The 22,813-nt window shown below is 32.2% G+C and overlaps 1 protein-coding gene across 1 annotated transcript; it reads left to right on the top strand.

Moving 5' to 3' along the window:
* The first annotated feature begins 564 nt into the window (after nucleotides 1-564).
* LOC134717735 (uncharacterized) lies at nucleotides 565-21,367 on the top strand. The gene is made up of 11 exons (XM_063580229.1): nucleotides 565-651; nucleotides 1,952-2,210; nucleotides 2,733-2,866; nucleotides 4,961-5,059; nucleotides 7,385-7,630; nucleotides 10,035-10,232; nucleotides 13,712-13,853; nucleotides 15,886-16,104; nucleotides 17,453-17,546; nucleotides 19,817-19,883; nucleotides 21,275-21,367. Exons 1-11 carry the CDS (start codon nucleotides 565-567, stop codon nucleotides 21,365-21,367), a joined length of 1,638 nt encoding a protein of 545 aa, XP_063436299.1.
* Nucleotides 21,368-22,813: the final 1,446 nt, after the last annotated feature.

Genomic DNA, 22,813 nt, shown 5'->3' with positions numbered 1-22,813 from the left:
TCTTTTGAAAAATGTTGTTTGTGCAGTATTTAGACCCCTCTACAAAGAAATTTGTTTTACATGCAAACGTTTTAAAATTGCGTTTTTTATCAAACGCAATCATAGGTTTGAACATTGTTTTCAATTTAGACTTGAATATATGTTACAGTGAACTTGGATAATCAGGGATTTTGTAGAATCCCTGATTTTTCAGGGAATATGTAGAATCATTAAAATCATTAGTAATTATATATAATCTCTAAAAATGACCAGTGATTTAACATAATCACTGAACATTGTTATAACTATTTTACATATTCCCTTATATGATTTCAGGGATTATCAATAATTTAAGGATCCTTTGTTTGTTAAAAAATAAACAATATAGACAAATTATCATTTTTTTCTTTCATATTTCTTGGCAGATGAAATTTATCTGCTTTTAAACACAGAAGATAATCTTAAAGATATATCCAACACAGGGTTTCGAGGTAAAGTTGAAGACGTCAAAATTAATAATGATCAACATTCCCTTTAAAGCGATAACTTTACATGTATTATTTGTGGCTGAAAAGCCTGCGTCAAATGGATATTCATGTTCTATTTGTAAATCCAGAGCTTGTTATTTGTGATAAAGAAGATTATGGAACATTTGTTTTGTGGTTGTTTTTGGTTTGTTTTGGTCAAATGAACAGGAAAAATCAAACTGAGAGAACTAATGCATCTAAATGACATGATGATAAAACAGGCAGAACTAAGAGATGATTTTACTGAACACTTTATTTTTCTTTAAAAAAAAAATTTGATTCGATTTGTAAGGAATTTTTTTTTTAAATATGGATATTGTGTAGAAACAGATGTGAAGCACATTATTTTAAATATATGTTACACACACTGTGCCTAACATTTAAACAAAAATGGGGTTATCATTTTGATGTATTGTGCTTAACATTTTACAATTTATGTTAATAATGATGTTTTGATATAATTTTATAGCATACATTTTTTGACTGAATTCATTTTCTTTATAAATAATACTATTTCTTCATTTCAGTTATTATGAATAATCCTTAACGTTTTTTCTAGTGATTATACATAATCCCGGAAAATGTTAGTGATTATATATAATCCCTAAACTAGCCAGTGATTTTACATAATCCCTGAATATTTCATGGGATTCTGATCTCTTCTTTTTAAAATGCGTAATTATTAATTTCGTTCCCCGAGTTGGACGTGTCTGTGTCTTCCTCATTATCCTCCTCATTCTCCTTGTTACCAAAGTATTCTCTTATTATGAGGGTTCTGTCAAAGTTATTGAGGTCATCTTCCAGTTTTATTTTATCTGTTACTTGGAGTAGGGCAAAAATTCAAATCCTTAGATAATAGTTAAGTTTCATCCTCAGTTAAAGATGTTGTTGACAAATTGAATACTGTGTTTTTTGGAATTGGCCATAATATGATTTTTCTACTAAATCTAGGTTGCCACGCTTTTTTTCATTGAAATTTTGAAGGTCTGTTGAAAGGTTGGGTAACTTGCACACCATTATGTTTATATTTGTTTATCTGCTTGCGTGCAGCTTCTGTGATTCAATACGTTTGTTATCACTAAGTCATACTTGAATTTCGTTAAGCTTAAGACCAGATATTTGGGCACGAGATCGACAGTGCAAGTTATCTCTACGTTTGTACAGATTATAAACTTGATGAATTGCTTTTGACGTAAAAGACCAATCAGGCAAACAAACGTTGTTAACTAATTAAGTGTCTTTAACAAAGCTTGTCTGAGAAAGAGATGACATGACGACGTCACTGCGTTCTACCAACGATATGGATTAAAAATCGTTGAAATATTCTGATAGAATTGTACGCTCGAAACGCTGTCTTGCCTTCGACAGAAATATATCGGTTCACAACGCAAAATAAACCAACAAGAAATGAAAATCATTTGTCTGCATACTATTTCAATTTTCAGATGGATAGTTTAAAAATACAACCGGAAGACCAATTAAGCAGCGAATTCACAGTAGATGACATTCCTACAATAGATGTTGATTCAGATAGAAAGACATTGCGTACAACTTTTAAAACTATCAATTCTATTCTACGACAAGGTGCTAGTCATCAGAAATTGGAATGTGCGGACAGGATAAGTGCTAGCTTATTTATGTTTCTAAACGACCTGAAGCTAGCAAACATATTCGAAAAAAACGTTATTAAAACTAAAGTATTAGGTGAGTATTCGTCAGTCATAATATATTGATATATCTAGGTAGGCAAATTTCTATTCGTGTATCAAGACCATTGAGTTGAGGATAATGATAATAACTGCATAGCAATGTTTTATAACAACAGATGTTCATGAAAACACTATTAAATAAAAACAAAAGGTTCTTAATTGATCGGAAAGGAAGCTATCGTAAAAACGAAATTAATCAAACTTCTTTACATCTGAACAGGAGGTCTTTCGAAAAGCTGTTGATAACAAAATGAAGTAATTTTCAAAGTAGATTGGTCTTCCTTGTTAGAAATCTTCCGTAATTGTTTCCGTATAATGTTATTTTCTTATATCATGAAATTAGTTTTCTAACCAATTCGTTTCACTTCGTATAATTTTTTATTTTAAGATATTAGTTGTGTCCATTGTTGAAGGTCATATGGTGATAAACAGTTGTTTCAATCTGTGTCCTTGGGTGAATTGTCTGATGGAAATCATACTGCATTACATCAATTTGATATTGCATTAATACTTTCAGATACATTGCTATACTTAATGAAATATGAAGATTACAATGACTTAATCTTCAAAAATGATGAAACTTGTCACCTAAATATTGGAATAGCAAGGTGTATGTGCAACTTAAGCAATAATTACGCTGGCTTAGGAGAGGTATGGTTATCAAATATTTGTTGCTCGTGTATATTGGTCATTTATTTGTCTGATGCTGAGATTTTTTTATCCGTTAATTAAACTTGAATTAAAGTAAACAACGAAAACAACAAAATGTTTTCTCTTACAGTGATTCAACTGTCCAAAATTCTTTCACAAACATTTAAGGAACGTAAAAACGCCCACGGTAATACAAAGTCGACACTAAATTGGACTAGTAAACAGGTTTTAGTTCGAGTACAAATCGCATCGTGTTTGAGAATTTTTTACCCTTACTGCAGTGACTTGATCTGTTAATGAACATACTTAAGATCATGTTTATCGGCGTTTAATTGGGAATAAGACATTTTATATTCTTAAAGTGCATACTATTAATATCGTTTTCTACTGTGCTTATTCCATCACACAAACTTTCTTAAATCTTATGTTTTTTTACAATTGTTTTTGTTTTTGTTTTTCAATGCACTTGCAGGTTATTGTAAAGGCCGGTAGTATTTCATATTTTACAGACATTTGTAGATTCAAACCCTTTCTCGACAATTTGGAAAACGAGGTAAGAACATTTCCATATATAATGCAATCGTTTTTTAGCTGATAACATGGGATTGAATGTAGATTTCTATTCTATTCGATATATTGTCTTAAGCCTTGAATCACCGTCACATACGTTACCTATTCTGACATCGACCTCGGATTCTGAGTTTCACTGTGCGTATTGCTGTGTGGTTCATTATTCTACATTGGCTAGATATATAGTAGGAGCGTTGAAATCTCACGAAAGAAGTTTAATCCCACCGCATTGTTGCGCCTGTCCCAAGTCATAAGCCTCTGGCCTTTGTTAGGTTTGTACGTTTTGTTCTTTTAGTCAATGTATATGTTTTTGAGTTAAATGTGACCGCCCATTTGAACTGAACTAGTACACAAACTTATTTAGGGGCCAGCTGTGGACCACCTTCAAGTGCGGATTTGCTCGCTGCATTGAAGACCGATCGGTGGACTTCGGCTGTTGTTCGGGTTGTTGTTTCGTTGACATATTCCCCATTTCCATTTCCATTTTTATCTTTATGAGCAAAAACCTTCTATGAAGTACGTCATTATAGATAATACAAACCCTAGACCATGATATCAACCCGGGGATTTGATATATACTCCCTATGCAGGCTGCTGAAATGTTGCTACATAGAAATAGAAAGGTCACAGTTGAGAAGTTGAAACTAGGTTTTGTTTTCAACCAGACCTCATTTTCATGCAACTGCTAGATGTAAATAGTTATGAAAGGTACCAGCTGGATAGTAAGGATAAGACACAGAATGAACTGAAACTGTTGTATCCATTATCTCAAGTTCGGTGGAATAGATGCGTTCAACATAGTCAAAAATAAGTGAGAGAACATCATCTTTATCATGTATATAGCGGATAGTAAAATTTAATTATACTTGTGAACTTCTGTTCATTCTTCATAAGAAGTTTCTGTATGAAGTCAGCCTCATATGGATGAGTCGACAAACAGATGAGTACAATTGGTTCCCCTGGGAATGTCTTTTGATTGATGAAAACACGTCTCGAAAAGTAACAAATATGTTGTCAATCAAGAAATCAAGCATATTGATAATGTCAGTTTCAGCGAATTTTTTATTAATTCACAGTGATATTTGAAACACAAATTATGTCAAATTAACAAAGCAGGACCCACTATGTCAAATTGTATTAAAATTTGTAATGAGGAATACATATGTAAAGAAGAAAAGTCTTTTTTAATACTATTAGAAAATGAAAGAGTCCTAGATTACATGCGCTCAATACAATCTTTGGCTGTTTTAGTTTCCACATCAGATTCACAACACCACTTCATTATGTAGTTTCGCAATAGCTTCGATTGCTGATAAAATTGATGGAAAACTGTATACAATAAAACAATAGATATCAATCGATTTGGTTGTGAATTCATGAGATTCATTTACAGCATTTTGTAAAGGAGCTATAACAAGTAATATTTATTTCATATTTTTATGAATTTAAAGGAAGAACTTAAAAAAAATTAAGTTTCTTCGTATTATATCTGGTATTCATCAATGATGTTTTATGATTTTGCAGCATATTTACAGTTTTATTACGGCCATTGTAGCTACATTACATAACCTAGCTCGCCTGTTACCAGTTTCGCAGTTTGTTAGTGACAGTAAGACCGCTGAGGTAACATCATGTATTTAAAAAGAAATAGATTTTGTAAAATCTGGCATAATTCATAGTACTCAAAGATACCAGGATTATAATTTAGTACGCCAGATAAGTCTTTCGTCTACATAAGACTCATCAGTGACGCTCATATCAAAATAGTTATAAAGCCAAATAAGTACAAAGTTAAAGAGCATTAGGGATCCAAAAATCAAGAAAAATGTGCCAAATACGGCTAAGGTAATATATGCCTGGGATAAGAAAATCCTTGTTTTTTTTTCTTTCGAAAAATCAAAAGTTTTGTAAACACAAAATTAATAAAAATGACCAAATAATTGATATTCATGTCGATACCGAGTTGCTGACTACAGGCCTGGTCAGCCATGAGAAGAACAGTAAAACTGCAAATAGTGAGAAATATCGTTTTGAAGTAAAGAGATAAGAATGATGAGCGTAATATACTTAAGAAAATCCAATTAAGAGATAACTGTATTGTATTTGAAGCTTTAAGGACGTCCATCGGTAGTTTTACTGTCGCAAATTTAGTTTACCTGGCGACGCGGAGCGGAGACAGGTAAACGGGTATTTGCGACAGTAAAACTACCGATGGACGTCCTTAAAGCTTCAAATACAATACAGTTATCTCTATTCTAATGCAAAACAAGTTCGTTATTAAATTTCAATCATTATTTCAGTGTAAAATCTTCATTAAAGAAAATTCCGCGAAAAAATGTTATCTTCTTTGGTCCCTACACTAGGTGACGTCATAGTTATGCTTCCGGCGTCAAACATAAACACCGGGCGTTTTATGGCTTCTGTGCCGCTTCAAAATGTAATAAAATTTGATAAAAAGGAGATTTTTAGGCGCAACAAGTGAGTTTTTTTGTTTATTATTGTAGAAATAGCATGTCAATACATTCCGAAATTCAAAATGTCGGCTTCCCTAGTTACAGACAAGGAGATAGAGAATTTTACGCTTGCTGTCATCCAATCAGAACAATGGTTACAAAATAATTGCATTAGAATTTTAGTTGTGCTAACTTATTTGCATAAGTTCTTCATGTGCCCTCTATGATGTGTTTTTTTGTCTGTAAAACACCATAGTAACTATAATATGGAACAATCACAAAAACCGTCTTATATTTCAAAATGACTTTAACAAACTGACAAATAACCACTGCCATTTAGGTTTCAGTGATATTGATAATTAGTATGGGTTAATATTATTGTAGTAGGCCGTTCTATATGAATGGAATTCAGAAGATAAAAAACATATCTACCATCATGTCTACATGAAGAAATGAAATATTAAACAAGTTAAATAATAGATGCTTTTTTATGTAACGTTTTTTAAAAGGCAAATATGCCATTTGTTTTACTAGAATAGAAAACAGTGGCAATATATAACCTTCACATGTTGTGTCATGTGTACAATTGTTTTTCTGTTTGTGTTTTTCATTTTTAGCCATGGCGTTGTCAGTTTGTTTTAGATTTATGAGATTTAGATTTATGAGTTTGACTGTCGCTTTGGTATCTTTCTTCCCTCTTTTGTTATTAAAGCGCTGTTTTTTTTGGATGTGTAAAGACGCAACCCGTGTTGTAATTACACGATTATTCCGAGTAGGTTCGATTAGACCCTAAAATGGCCCCCTTTTGTAGCCTTAATTTCAAATTGGGAGTTATTGACCAATAACACAATGGATAATAGCTAATACAGTGACTAGATAGGAAATAAAATTGAGAATGGAAATGGGGAATGTGTCAAAGAGACAACAACCCGACCAAAGTAAAACAAACAACAGCAGAAGGTCAACAACAGGTCTTCAATGTAGCGAGAAATTCCCGCACCCGGAGCCGTCCTTCAGCTGGCCCCTAAACAAATATATACTAGTTTAGTGATAAAGAACGCTATACTAATTTCCAAATTGTACACAAGAAACCAAAATTAAAATAATAAGCCTACTTGTTGCAGATTTACGTTCCCGCGTTTTATTCATGATTTAAAAAGTACACATTTTGATTTTCCACGAAAAAGCTTGAAAATGCGTAAATTTCCATTGAATATTTGGACAGGAAACAAAGAGCACAGAGGTCGACACAAAAGATCTTTGACAATAATGTTTCTAATGACATTTAACATGTACATGTCATATACTTGAATAGTTAGGTTTTCGAAGGCTGCGCTCTATGTTTTCTAATGTAAAATGTGTCTGAAATTCTGCCGATGACTTAAATCTAGACGTATATATGTATTTAACTTTATGATAATTCTGACACCATTTGAGTGTTTTACAGACAAATTAATAGAAATAGTTAATGCTTTCATTTTTGTAATACTTTAAGGCAATGGTACCTCTATTTAGTTGCAAGAAAGAAAGATTAGAAATCTTAGCAACACTAGCAGCAGCTGAGATTTGTGATGACAGTCAAATCCATATGTTAGTTGATGCCGAAGGTGTTATTTCGTCAATACTCCAATATCTGAATGAGGCAACACAAACCTCCGATTATTGTTTTGAAGGGGCTGCATTACTGGAACTGTTGAGTGGTATCGATAAATTAGCCTGCGCTGATAAAATTAAGAAGAAGGTAGATTTTCAATTTAAAATTTGAAATACTTTTTTGTACCATGTTTGCATGTATGTCGACCATTATATTATACGTTTGAGCGTTTCTCTGTGATGAGTGTTCCTGCGTGACTGTGTTTGAATCTGTTACGCATTCTTACCATTTTGGCAAAAACATTAAGCATTGCCTTATAAGTGAAAGGTTTGGCTTGCCATAAAACCATGATTAACCCACCATTTGTTTTCTTAAAATGTCATGTACCAAGTCAGAAACATTTCAGTTGTTATCAAATATTTCGTTTTAATGTATGTCTGCTTTTGTTTATGTTTCACTTCAGTGTTCCTGTTGTTCTCTTGTTTTCCTCTTATAGTTTATGTGTTTCCCTTTGTGTTAGTTTGTAACCGGTACTTTTTTTTCAACCATTTTGAGACTTTTGAATAGTGGTATGCTACTATAGTCATTATCTATCAATGAAATGATAAAAAGCTACATTTTAACGATTGGAAAATATTTATTTCTGAAAAACGTTGAAACTTCTAAACCATCAACATCAGAACTCAAATTAAAATAATTAAATGCTAATCAATTGTAATTTTGTGGTCAAATTGATATTCGGTTTGTACCTTAAAGAGCTTTAATAGTCGAATATTGGTCAGCATATTCCATACAGAAAATACTTTGTCTACTTTAATTATATGAGAAAAGCAATACTGAACTACAAAGGTATCAAATATTTATTCTTACAATGAACCTCAGCACATGCTCGAAGCTTGTTACGTTCTTCGCAGCAGTTTATGGGAAAATAATTATCATGAACCGTTAAGATGATAATCAAATCTAAAACACTTCTAAAATAACTAACAAACTAATCCTCTTCATGCCGGGTGGTAAAAAAAGGCTGATGCCACGTCTCTCGACTGTTGTTTGTCCTTTGCAATCTTTTCCGTTTCATCCATAGTACTTCCCATGATTTTAAATTCACAATGAATTGTATTACTTCATGTTTCTTTTCGTCTTCCGCTGTTTCTTTTACCTTTAGATGGTATCATGTATTTGAAGTAAGCGGCCAGTTCGTTATTCGTTATTGTATTGACAGACAACCAGACAGGCAAACTGACACATGTACTTAAAACAATTACACATGTACTGACACACAACAAGACAGGCAAACTGACAAATGCACTTAAAACAATTACACATGTATTGACATATAACGGGACAGGCAAACTGACAAATGTACTTAAAGCAACAACACATGTATTGACAGACAAGACAGGCAAACTGACAAATGTACTTAAAACAATTACACATGTATTGACATACAACGAGACAGGCACACTGACAATGTACTTAAAGCAACAACACATGTATTGACAGACAACAAGACAGGCAAACTGACAAATGTACTTGAACAATTACACATGATTTGGCATACACTGTGACAGGCACACTGACAACTGTACTTAAAACAACAACACATGTATTGACAGACAACGACACAGGCAAACTGACACATGTACTTAAAACAACTACACATGTACTGACACACATGGAGACATGCAAACTGACATATGTACTTAAAACAACTACACATATAGTGACATACAACGAGACAGGCAAACTGACAACTGTACTTAAAACGACAACACATGTGTTGACAGACAACGAGACAGGCAAACTGACACATATACTTAAAACAAGTACACATGTACTGACACACATCGAGACATGCAAACTGACTAATGTACTTAAAACAACTACACATGTACTGACACACATCAAGACAGGCAAACTGACAAATGTACTTAAAACAACTACACATGTATTGACACACAACGAGACAGGCAAATTGACAACTAATGAAACATGTGTTTCGAGAATTTCAGATGAGTAGACAAAGCAGACAATCAACCTTATCAATGAAAAAAAAAACAACACACAGCATTCATTAATAATTAAAAGATAGGTAAATAGATGAGAAAGGCGTCAAGTAGACAAATGTTCTGAAAACAACACAGTTTGTGTACTGACAATTGATAAACAACAAGTTTACCAAAACAAAAGTACGCATGTTCTGAATAAACAAAGTTCAATAGCGACCATAAGGAAATATTTATTAGAGATCACCCCAGTATTTGTTTGAGTTCGTATTACTTAGTCTTTAGTTTTCTATGTTGTGTCTGGTGTTCTGTAATTTGTCTGGTTGTCTTTTTATTTTTTAACATTGTCGTTGTCAGTTTATTTTTCTATTCCGAGTCTGGCTGTCCCGCAGGTATGTGTAGGTCATCTTTTATGTAATCATCACAATCATTCAAAGATAATCTATAGCAACAATAACTTATCAAGGGAATATGACGTGATTAGCATACATACATATTCTAGTGATATGAAATGTTTGATGAATGTATTCCACTTTTTTTTTAAGATATTAGAAGCTGGTGCTTTACCATTATTCGAGGCCATTTTAAACCTCGATAAACCAGAAGAACAAGCTTTGACAGCAAGAGTATTGTGGACTATGACTTTTGATGATGATGTTGCTACAGCTGTAAAATCAACGAAAACTTTGTTAGCCAGATTACAGATGCTATCGAAATCTTCAGACAAAGCAGTACAAAATAACGTAAAGGGACTTTTATACAATATTGAGCGAGTATCAAAGAAAGAAAAGAAAGGTATTACACTCATTGATTTTATGTTCTATTGGAAAAGTATTTAACAAAATGGAAAAATTCAAAGGTATTGCATGATAACGCAGGAAATTTGTATCGTCTCTGGCTATGATTTAATTACGTTAGGATAATCACTGTGCTTAAACGGCCGTGGGTAACTTCACAGCCCAAGATGGCGGACTTTAAACTCGTTGAGAAGTCAGTTGATACGAAATATACTTTTTGCAACGTTTTTCATGATCTATGTAAATATTGATAGGCTTTTTGAATAAAGAAATCACCTACCATCACTTCAAATTCGTTAATTTTGACTTCACTTTAGCGCAAGGCCACCTTTTAAAAAATGCATAAGATGTCCGTAACTTACAAGTTAAAAATAATCAGACTGTCCGTAACTTTATTTTCGGATATGGGTAACTTTTTTTCAAAATTGTAAGATTAACATTTTCAACAGTTAAAGGACAATAAACACTATCAAACCCCTTAATCATTACATAGATTTATACAATAGCGATATGCTTCAAACTAAACAAGAGAAAAAGTAAACCAGAGTGTCACGGATATTCCGTTAAATTTGAAAAAAATATTCCCGGAATAAAACGGGATCTGACGGTACGGCGAAATTTATCTAACATTCTTCTAGCTTTATAGATTGTTCACTGATGAGTCCTTGGCGGAAAAAAATGACATTCTTTCCTTTAAATTATTCTGAATTGTTAGCCAAAAAGGTATGGTCTTTACTATATCTAGTGTGATTTGTTGTTGATTGTGAGAAAAAAATGCCAATATCTAGGAGTTCATTGAAGGCTATATTATTGAACATATGTCAGTTTATTATAGTAATAAAGGTAGATTTAAAATCTTCTAACAGTTTCATTGACCTCAGGGAATCAATAAGATCGTGTATCAAATCATACATATCTTCTTTAGAGGTTTGGACTGATTCATCTGTATTTCTGCTAAGGATTGACCTCTTTGAAAGTTACGGACATCCCTATTGGTATAAGGAAAAAAGTTACGGACAAGTTGTTTTGAAGTTACGGACATCATAAGTGTTTTGGCAAATCGTGCTGTAATCGTTTATTTTGTAGTAACTAACCACGTTTTACATTGCAGAGTTTCCCTAAAAGATTTATATAACTTTTTAATTACTGAACAATTATTTTGTATTCATGGTATTGTAATTATATAGGAGCAAACTTCCTAACCGAAGCCAGGCGGCTCCATCTTGGCTGTGGGTAACTTAAGTTACCCACGGCCGTTTAAGCACAGTGATAATGTGTGCCTAAACAAAGTAATCAAATAGCATTTAACTCGACGGACCAAAACGTGAAAAATTACAGGTATTAAGCGAACAATGGTCAACCAAGTATCTAAAACACATTTTAATTTATAATTTTCTTAATTTCTTTTTTCCATTTATATTGATGTTGATCGTTAATTTTTGTTAAAAGAGATAAAGATATATAAAAAACGAGTGATACTGTTAGGTTTGAAATAAAGTTTTCCGGTTAGAATGATTCTAGTTAACTACAAACGCAATACGTTGTTTGTCATGGTACGTCATTGATGCATTTTATAGCTGATCATTCTAACATGACGTCCTTCAAACGCTTTGAGTACACACCCGTGGTAAAATATGAATACATTGATTGGGTTGTTCCGAACGCACTCTCACGCTATATGTTTGTTTATGAATGAGATACCCGGCGTCATAATATGATGACGTCAGAATATAAGCCTTTTACGGGAAAAAACACGCTTGTGAAACACAAAATCATCACAACATTGAAACGCAAACAAACGATGCTAAATTTTTATATAAGCCATTTTTTTTACAAGTGAATAAAACATATAGGTAAATTATCATTTAAATTCATCCAAAACAACTAAATACGCTATTTTAAATAGTTTGAGCATGTCACTAAGTAGTTTTCCCCGTTCATTTACGCCATTTTAAAAAGTGTGTTTATTTATGGGAACGGCAAATATTTGCCTCCTATCTAGAGCGGTTCGATCCAAAAGAATTGCTTTTTGTCCTATTAGAATCGAAATAATTCATGGGGGCTTGAATATATCTTGATTTTACCACGGGTTGTCCCTGTATGCCGATATTTTTGTTGTTGCAGATATAACTGAAAAACCAACACAACAAAAAGGCAAGCACTTATTTATAAGCTATTCGTGGAATGAAAAAGAAATTGTTCTAAAACTGAAAGGCCTATTACAGGTATACTTCTTTTCAATCAAGCAGTTATCGTTAATTTGATATGTGTTGCTTAATATAAACTACTTTTAGACTCTATCGTATTTGGATATACATGTTTTGTCGAAGAGGAACGAAAAATAACAAAGGGACAGTTAAACTCATAAATCGGAAATAAACTGACAACTCATGGGAAAAAGACAAGCATAACAGGTCTAGTAACTTTGATCTGGTTAATGTTAATGTAAGTACTACTACTTGGTCGATACAGCTAATTGTGAACTCCTGACTCCGAGTAGCTAGTTCTCTTGTTCTGCCAAGGAAAAAATAATAGTATTTTTACTGACATTAACTTCCTTGAATTTGAAATCTCTTTATTGTTATCAAAGGCTCCTGGTTTATAATTTAATAGTCAAGACGCGCGTTTCATCTACATTATACTCATCATTGAAGCATAGATCAAAATTGTAATAAAACAAAAACAAGTACAAAGTTAAAGAGATTTTATATCCCACAATTCCAAAAGCTTGTGCCAAATACGACTAAACTTATATATAAGATGTTCTCCTTCTGGCACGGTTATGTCGTTTTTCTTGGTTTTGTTATCGTTTTTGCTATTTTTATCGACTGTCCTACAATTTTATGAGGTCATGGTCATTAGCAACGTCGAAAATACCTTAGTTGATAAAATACCTATTTGCGTCAGTACATTTTGTATCGCGACTTTGTAAACATTTTACATGAATTGCACATATTTGTCTTTCTTAAACTTTTAAAAACATAACCTTTAATTGTATGAAAGTGAGATATCAAAATTTTGTTTTTAAACTTTCCATGGAAAAGACCTGTTTTAGTCAGTATCTAACCGACTCGAAATGAAGATCATTGTTTTAAATTAGTTGGTTTCAGATATACGCATGATAAATCATCAGTGTCCGTTGTGACTGTATGTTAGTAACAATCAAATCGGATTTAAATGATCACGAGCCCGCTATTATTTAATCTGAATTTAAAGTAAAATTCAATATGTTTTGTCTTCAAGAAGTTAATATATCGTTAACAAGATCAACATTGATAATCTTGTTTTAACCATTTGAGAAATATGTGCAATATGTGAAGCAATAATACTCATTTTTGCTGACTAAAAGTCTTCAAGAAAGTTTTTTTTCGAGATAAGTTTGATGACTCGTTTTAAGAAATAATTATAGTTTAATATTGTTATAGGAAAAAGGGATACAGATATGGATAGATAAAGAAAAAATGAGAGGATCAACTTTGGAAGCCATTGGACATGCTGTAGAGAATGCTGCACTTGTACTTATTTGTATGTCAGAGAGTTATAAACGAAGCCCTAATTGTCGATTAGGTAAGAGAATACAGCACTTGCACTTATTTGTATGTCAGAGAATTATAAACGAAGCCCTAATTGTCGATTAGGTAAGAGAATACAGCACTTGTACTTATTTGTATGTCAGAGAGTTAAAAACGAAGCCCTAATTGTCGATTAGGTAAGTGCATTAACAATTCCGAAGTGTAATCATCACCAGTCATCATTGGATGTGTACTAATTGATAATTTTGTAGTATATGCATGGTTTTTATGTTAGTTGCTATTGACCATGTTGACTTAGAAATAGCTGTCTGTAACTTCAAGTACTCTCAGATTTGTAAATCTGTTGTTTTCTTTTGTTGTGTGGATGTATCCGTACCATCTCACGTCCTCTCTGTTATTTTATTAGACGATTTCTATTTGTTTTTATCTGATGAGTTAAGTTTTTTTTCAACTGATTTCTATAGTTTGTTGTAATAGTGTACTGTCATACCTCTGCCCAAGATTATAGTGGAGTTTGTGCCTTTAAAGAAAGTTAACAGATACCTTAGAAATATAAATAGTCCTACATGTATCTGTCGCTTATGTGCGTACATAGCACATTAAAACCTGGCGAGGGAAGAACAAAACAATTTGCGATAGCAACTTTACTGATCTGACATTTTTGGGTTGATGTTTAGACGAGTTGTATTTACAGAATGTACATAGCCATGTATCACCCTCACTGCTGGAGAACCGATGGATAAATCTGTTGAAGAGTTGTCACTGGTTCAGACTTACTTATAAATATATATATTTATATTTAATTGCTTTCGCAAATTTTTGGTTCTTCCCTCGCCGGGATTCGAACCCATGCTACTGTGATATCGTGGCACCAAATCGCCTGCACTGCGATATAAATATATGTGAACATAAAGTCTATCCTAAATTCAAGTTAATTAATATAAATACTATTTTGATCCCTAACATCACTGAAGAGACATTAATTGTCGAAATCCGGATATGGTGTACTAAATTTTGCACCTCATTTTTTAGGTTTTACACCTTTGCCGCAAGTTAAATGTTTTCTATTTAGAATTAAATTAATATTCAGATCAATTTTGTTACATCTTGTGATCGATTTATTTGGAAATCGTCAATGGCAGTCAACAGGGTTCAAGACCATCAGTTGTTCGACCTGTTAGTCAAATGAGTTTTAATAAAAATAATTTTTTTCTCTCTGTTGGTCCTTTACATGCACACGTAAAAAAGTTTCGGGTTTTATCCAACGCAATCATAGGTTTGAACGTTGTTTTCAATTGAGACTACAGGTCTTAATTAATATGTACAGGTCTTATTGTATATATATTTAACTCTTCTAAACATCAACCCAACAATGTTAGATCTGTAAATTTGCGTTCTTCTCTCGCCGGGATTCGAAAACCAGGCTACTGAGATATCGGGACAACAAATCAGCTACACTGTAGCCGTCACGCTAGACCACAAGACCGCATGGGCTTCATAAAAATAAAGCTTCAGGTGGCCGGATGTTATCTTTCCACGCCAGTTTTAATCTATCGTCATGTTATATAAGGCATGAAGATGTTATTTCTACAGATCAGCTTAATTATATATAGCAAAAGATCCTACAAATTAATGTAAGATATATACAGTCACGGAAAGTAATTATATTTATAAGTACGTCTGAGCCAGTTATATAACTCGTCTAAACATCAACCCAACAGTGTTAGATCTGTTAATTTGCTTTCGCAAATTTTTGGTTCTTCCCTCGCCAGGATTGGAACCCATGCTACTGAGATTTCGTGACACCAAATCGCCTGTATTTATGAATCTATTTCTACAATTAATAACATCACAGGGTGAAATTTATTTGAAATTGAATAACGCAAAAAGTTTTTCTAAGATTATCATTATATATGACACATAAGCGAAGAAAACAGCACGTTCAAAATATCATGCGTCCGAATTGCTTTTCTGTTTTTTTCTGCTTTTAAAATAATGAAGAGTGTTAACCATGTATATTATGAAGAATACATCATACGGTCAGACCTCCTTTTATTTACTTTCAGAAGCAGAGAACACATTTAGATGTGGTAAGCAGTATATCCCGCTCATTGTTCAAAAGCATTATAAACCGGATAGCTGGTTAGGGGTCCTGTTAGGAGCAAAGCTCTATATAGACTTCAGTGGAAAATATAAATTCGAACTAAAGTGGAATGAGCTTATCAAAGAACTCCAAGCATTTAAGATGTTAACAGAAGGAGAGGATACATTTGACTCATCAGAAGGCAAGTAAATTATATTACCTACAAATATACATTAGATATTTCAAAGGAAAAGCTGAAACTTTGATATTTAAGATATTGAGTATTTAAAGGGATTGTTTTGGGTAGAAATTCTCGGGAAACATAATATCTTAGCGATGTGAATTGTAAAATTGCATACGTCTTTATGTGTATATATGCGTCACTGTTGAGTGTTTTATTGACAAATATTACGTCCGGCGTACAATTTTTTAAAGCCTTTATTAAGTTTCCTAACTAGCAAGACATATACAACCCATGATTGAAATAGAAATGAAGGAACTTTTGTATTTGTGTTAAAGGGATAGTGTAAAGCAAGATCAAACATGCAATATGTCTTACTGTTAGAAGCAAACATTACACTTAGAATTCCTTTTGTTACTCAAGTCGTAAATTTAAGTCCGTAAATGACCTTCCGTTGGAAATAATAATGTGTAAGTTTGATTAAATGTATATTCCAACTAGTTGTTTTTAAAAATGAGACGTGCTTTGAAGTAAAGTAGCCGATGCAGCTAATATATACCAAAATAATTTCGAAAATATGTCATTTATGTAGGTAGAGTTGTTATATATTGCAGCAGTAGATATTGCGTTGGAAAAAATACACTATATATATGAAAAATAAAATCGTCTCGTTGGTCGAAGATTCTTGTACTGAAATGACCGCTATGCGGTATAAGTCCAAACATATGGCTCATGAAGCAGAGTCAGTTGTTTTTTTTAGTTTTCATTCCGGAGGAATTATTAATGCAATTCAATTAAACATTATCAATATATCTCAATAAGAAATTATATGATCTAGCTTATTTGATTTTCTAGTTTTTGAAAGGTGTCTGAAGGAACCCTACTATGCCATTAATTTTTTCTAAGATAAAACTTACTTCAACACAAAACTCATATTAAAGATTAAAGACAACATTAGTGCAATATCAGGAAACAACAGCGAAGAATTAAATCTTTTACTATTATTTTACTTGAAACATTCTTGTAACTAGTCCATTTCTGTCGTCACAAACCACATGTTGAAACTTTAATAACACAAACCTGTATAATACTAGCCAATTCTGATGACCTTCACACAGGGTGACATGTCGTTTCGAGGAATTCACTGGGTATCTAATTGACAATGAAACCACCCTTGTCATGCCGAATATTTTTGAAACAGATATAAATGGTATATCATCAAATTTCTTAAAGACACGTCCTTTCAAAAATAAAACGGGAAAGAGTAAAAAAAATAAAAATAGAAAGTACTACCATTACCGTTAGTGTACACTTCACAATTGCATAATCTCCCGAGAAACAATATCAGTATTTGAATATATAATTGTAGTTGCAATGCCTGATTCAACTTCATCATCAACGAATCCAAAGACATTCACAATTGATGACGTAAAACAATGGCTGATCTCAAACAAATTAGAAAAGTAAGTGATATTACATTGCAGTTTCTTTTTATTAAAATGAGCATACAGTTTGTTAAAAAAAATGTTTATGTTAGTATTGTACATATACTTTAAGTAGACTTTCAATTAATTTAGAACATGTGTTACAAAATGTAGAAATATCACTCGGATATATTGGCCATGAAACAATTATGACAAAACAATTATATGAAGAACAGTACAAAGACTTTATTTAAGACTCCTTACAATAGTAACTTTAGTGGTAATAATGGAGTAAATGCCACAACAAATTCAACATAAACCTGAAAAACATATAATAACCATAAAGAATTTGTATAAAAATGGGCGACATACAATCTTAAGCAAGATATATTAAGTATACAATGTATTTGGGTTTCTTGTACTATAATGATACATTAAAAACATAGTATCAACCACACAGGGCTCTCATCGAAGCTTTTATTTATGAAGTTCTAAAACAAAACGATTCTTTGTTCTGCTGTTTAGAAACATGTTTAGTTTTAACTATATTTTTTCAGATAAATCAACAGTAAACGATAATATACAATTGAAATAATATTAAGGATTCAGAAAACAAGCAATTTGCTTTTACAAATCTGTCTCCAATTTGCCAAATCATATAATTTATCTGAAAAGAGGAAATATTTAAATTGTGGTACTATGTATCATTGTTTAGCCGAAATCAAGCTCTTGTTGTTGTAAATTTTGAACACATAGGATGTTGTAAAACCACCAGGTTTTGCAAAGGGAAACACCGATTTTCAATGTGAATATTTCGTAAATGAAATCTTCTAATACTGTAAATAAATGGATAATTGAACCATTCACGAACAACAACGTAAACTTTACATTTTGTCATTCAGTGTCCCCTTTCCTTTTAAAGGCCTACATACATTATAAGATGGGTTAGTTCAGTCGTTTGTAAATGTGTTGTGTGAAAGAATATAACATGTACAAAAAAATGTATAAAGAAATACAGCGGAAGTAACTTTGGAAAAACTCGACTGCATCTAAATATTTGACCAAGATATTAACAACTATTGTTGTTAATGACTGTTGAAAAAAGACCTTTGCCAAATAAAATCTTTTTGCACTACCTGCATGTTCCTATTTTTCAAGTACCGTTGTCATATAAACATATTTATTATATTGTTCTTGTTGCTTGTTTAATTGCAACACTACCAACAACAAAAGCTTGTTGCTGGCTTGGCAATCATGATAAAGCATTTTAAATCACTACTTTTCGTTTTCCACGTGATCAAAGAGAATCATGTTCGAGTAGAGAAGTGTACGTTCTAGTTGAAACTAGCTTAAATTGAAATAACGTCAATGTCTTTACTTGATATTTTATTGTAGACTAGTGCTCTGCTAAAATGCTCCCTTAATTACCTTGTTCAATTCTTTACTCATGCTTGCTATTTGGCTGAAGTATATGAATGATGCCTACGCTTTGTGTTATCGGGCATTTTGTTTTACTGAAGGTGCATCCAAACACATTTGTATACAGCAAGATTCAGGCAGTGCCTGCATACCGGGTAAACAGCCCCCAATCGATATAATACTACAGTTGCTGCTATTATTAAATTAAGTATTCCAAGTAGATAAGCTGGATGGTCAGCACTACTACCATTTGACCAAATATAAGTGGTTTATGTCGATTTTGTATTTGATGTCGACCATCTTGAAAAAGCTCACCATTTTGAAATGTTAAGGTTGGTTATTTATTAGGTTCATAGCTAATAAATTCTTTGAAACATAAATCAATTCCTACTACCAATCCAAATTTGGTGCTTTTATCATCAAACCAACACTTATATACCGATCTGCAGGACTATCTTAACAGTTTTAACGTCAATCTGTATGCAAGTCATTTGACTCGCCATGACATTTCCAGCTTTAAACGGTAACCATCAAAATGAGAAAACGTCAATGTAAAGTCAGGTAACTTCAACGGGACACCTCTAATTGAATATCCATGTATATCATGCAATAAAATTAATTTTTAGTTTTGATGATATGAGGAAATACGAATTTTGTTTTAAGATATAAATCGTATATAATTAGATCGTATATGTATAATTAATTATTTATGTTGAAATCACATAAAATCGGGTTCTACATTCACACAATTACCTTATAGATTTCATTTAGTAAGTCACGTTCTCCTGCAGAATCAACGCTGTTTTAAGTATACCTTTGGGTTTAAATCATATCACCATAGCTGATATTTAAAAAGTATTAGTATACTCAAATAGCACGTATTTTTGTAGTTGTTGTCAACATTTTGGGGATGTCAATGGGAAAGGACTTTTACAAATGAAGAGAATGCAACTTGCTGTAAGTAACTAATAAAAAGTAAAAAAATAACAAAAAAACTCCAATAAAAATTAAAAATGTCAACATCAAAAGCTCAATCACATCAAACGATCGAAAAAAACCTTTTATTCCTGACTTGAGAAATGAATAACGCAAGGTGCTGAATTGTAATTTTTTTCATCACGAACGTTGACCGTCAAAAATAAAGAAACAGCATATGATATTTTCACAAAAAAAACCAATTTAACATTTGGTTAACGAATATGGATCATGTTATAGATACACGTTCTTTTGAAAGGAATTGCAAGTTTTTGAATAAGTTGAATGTCTATTGGTCGACAAAAACTCCTTTGAAAACACTTACACATATAACTTGATAAAGCCCATATGTTCACAATTTTATTCAAACACCAATTTTTAATATTTCAAACCGGGTATCCAATGAAGTGAAACTAATATTAAATGTTTCTGTTGAAGATAGTTTAAGGTTAAGCCACTTTTTAATTCACTAATGTGGTAATAACACATGTTAACCCTAACACAACTGAATCGTAGAAGAACGATAAACTTCACACTTTCGACTAAAAAAGAATAAGTATAGTGTAGAATACTTTCAGAATTCATCGACTGTAAATTTAAGTATTGAATTAATAACATCCCATCAACATTATTATCTACCAAGCACTACTTAATAAAAATAGTGCTTTATAAAGGAGAAAAAAGATGAGCGAAATATACCAGAGGGACAATCAAACTCATAAAAATAAAATGTCACCACCATGGCTAAAAAAGAAAAATATAAGCAGACAAATAATAGTACACAAGACACAACATAGTAACTAAAGATTAATCACACGATCCCCACCAAACGTGAGAAAGGATAATAGTTTCGTTTTGTGGCCCTTGAATTTAAAAAAACAAAATGTCTAAAGTACCACAATTCTTCCAAATGACCCGGGCCCTTTCATATTTTGGAAATCATTAATATGTCTTATAACACTACTTGCTTTTTTTTTATTTTGTCTGTGGTTTGACAAAAAAATATTTCATTGAAATGTGTATGCGTGTAAAACATTTTATTTGTTGATTGCGATTGTTCCCGCAATTTCTTCTCGGAATTATGTGTAAAATGGCAATTTTGGGTCACAAAACGTTAATTCAGTTATGTTTAAGGATCTGTAGGGAAACCAACATTGACCTTTTTCGATTTACTGCACAGCTCACATCAGCCAGTTCAATGATAAATAACATAAATATAATTTTGAATGACTTGAGAACGTTCACTTTTTTGCAATTGTAGTGGTCAAATCATGATCTTATCATTCCCATTCTATTTGTACTCCATCAAAAACGTATTTCAACTTTCTTAATTGTCAATATATACACATACTATATGTACTTATATTTTATAGGCACCAGAGTTTTATTTTAAAACATTAAGCAGAAAGCTCAAACTTAGTCTTGGTGAAATACTCAACTTTTCTGCAGCTCTAGAGGAATTGTAAGACTTGATGCCTACAGTACTCTATATAGCCCCCGAAATTGGTAAAATAACCAACTTATTGCAGCTCTTTAAACATAAAATGTCGAAATGTCAAAATGATTCAGAACATTCAGCCTTCATGTAGTCTACTCTAGCATACTCTATTTTTGCAACTTGTAAACAAATATAATAAATGATTTCAAAGTGCTCCAGAATCAGATCAACTTTTATTACCAGATTTGTGTCTGGTTTTTTTTAAAATGAAGGCAACAGTAGTAGCTGTTCAAAACTCGTTAATCTATGGACAAAAAAAAATTGGGGTAACAAACTAAAACTGACGGAAACGCATTAAATATAAGGGAGCAACGATACAACATTAAAATGTAACACACACAGACAAGGACTAAGCATTAGACAAAATCCGATGCGAATACCTTAATACTACTGCTAAAATACTGAACTAATTTCCGGGCAATGAATGATATAGACATTTGTGGTGACAATCTTGCAAATAAATCAGAAAAAGGACAGAAGAAATGTAATAATATTAATACTTAATTATCTGATAATCAAATACTAGGCTTTAGAGAAAAGGATACCAAAGATATATGTTCTTTAAAATCAAAAGTATATAAAAATCTAAGACACAGAAATATAAAGTGTTACCAGTATTCATATAAATATAGAAGGTCTCTGATACTGGGTGTGGTAAATTACTGTTGCCTTTATTTATACTGTATGGAGTTCTGGATTTTTTTTTATATTAAAATGCAGCACAATCATCCAAACAAGCTGGTTATGTATAATGTATTTTAAAACGACATCAGCTTTGTATGTACATCAACTTGTGGAATAACCTATGGTTTCAACCTCACATTATTTTATATTTATACAACATGTACAACTGGTCTTGTTAACCACCGAACTACTTAGCAAATAATGATAAGTGATGTTTAACTAGCATCCCTATTACATGCAGATAACATCTTTTATAATAAAAACTCTAGAAAGGCGTACAAATTCACCTTATAATTCAATAAAATTATTCAATGTTGGAACTTATTTATGTAAACAAAATTAAAGCTGATAATGTTCATGTTGTTATATACAATGGATGCATAATATGATGCAACTGTTATACTTTTGCTTTAGTTTCATGTTGCATTTCTCTACATATTGACAATGCATGTTCCCATAGGAACTCCTTTTACGGCTAAAACTTTACCACTTTTACTATGACGTTTTGAACAAAATCATATCCTAGAATGGAAAGTTCATATATTATTTTTTTCAAAAGTCAAAGTATAGGGCTGTGCGGCATATTTTCAACTTTAATATGCCCCGAACTTCTAAGAGTTTAAACTAACACTAAATTTCGACTGTAGAATTACCTTAGATTTCAATATAAACAATATTCACGTGTGTATTTTCTGCTTACTTTCCCAAGTTATGTCTCTATAAGATGCAA

This window comes from Mytilus trossulus, chromosome 5 (genome assembly GCF_036588685.1).
Source record: "Mytilus trossulus isolate FHL-02 chromosome 5, PNRI_Mtr1.1.1.hap1, whole genome shotgun sequence".
Lineage (NCBI taxonomy): Eukaryota > Metazoa > Mollusca > Bivalvia > Mytilida > Mytilidae > Mytilus > Mytilus trossulus.
This window is presented reverse-complemented; position numbering and strand designations above follow the sequence as displayed.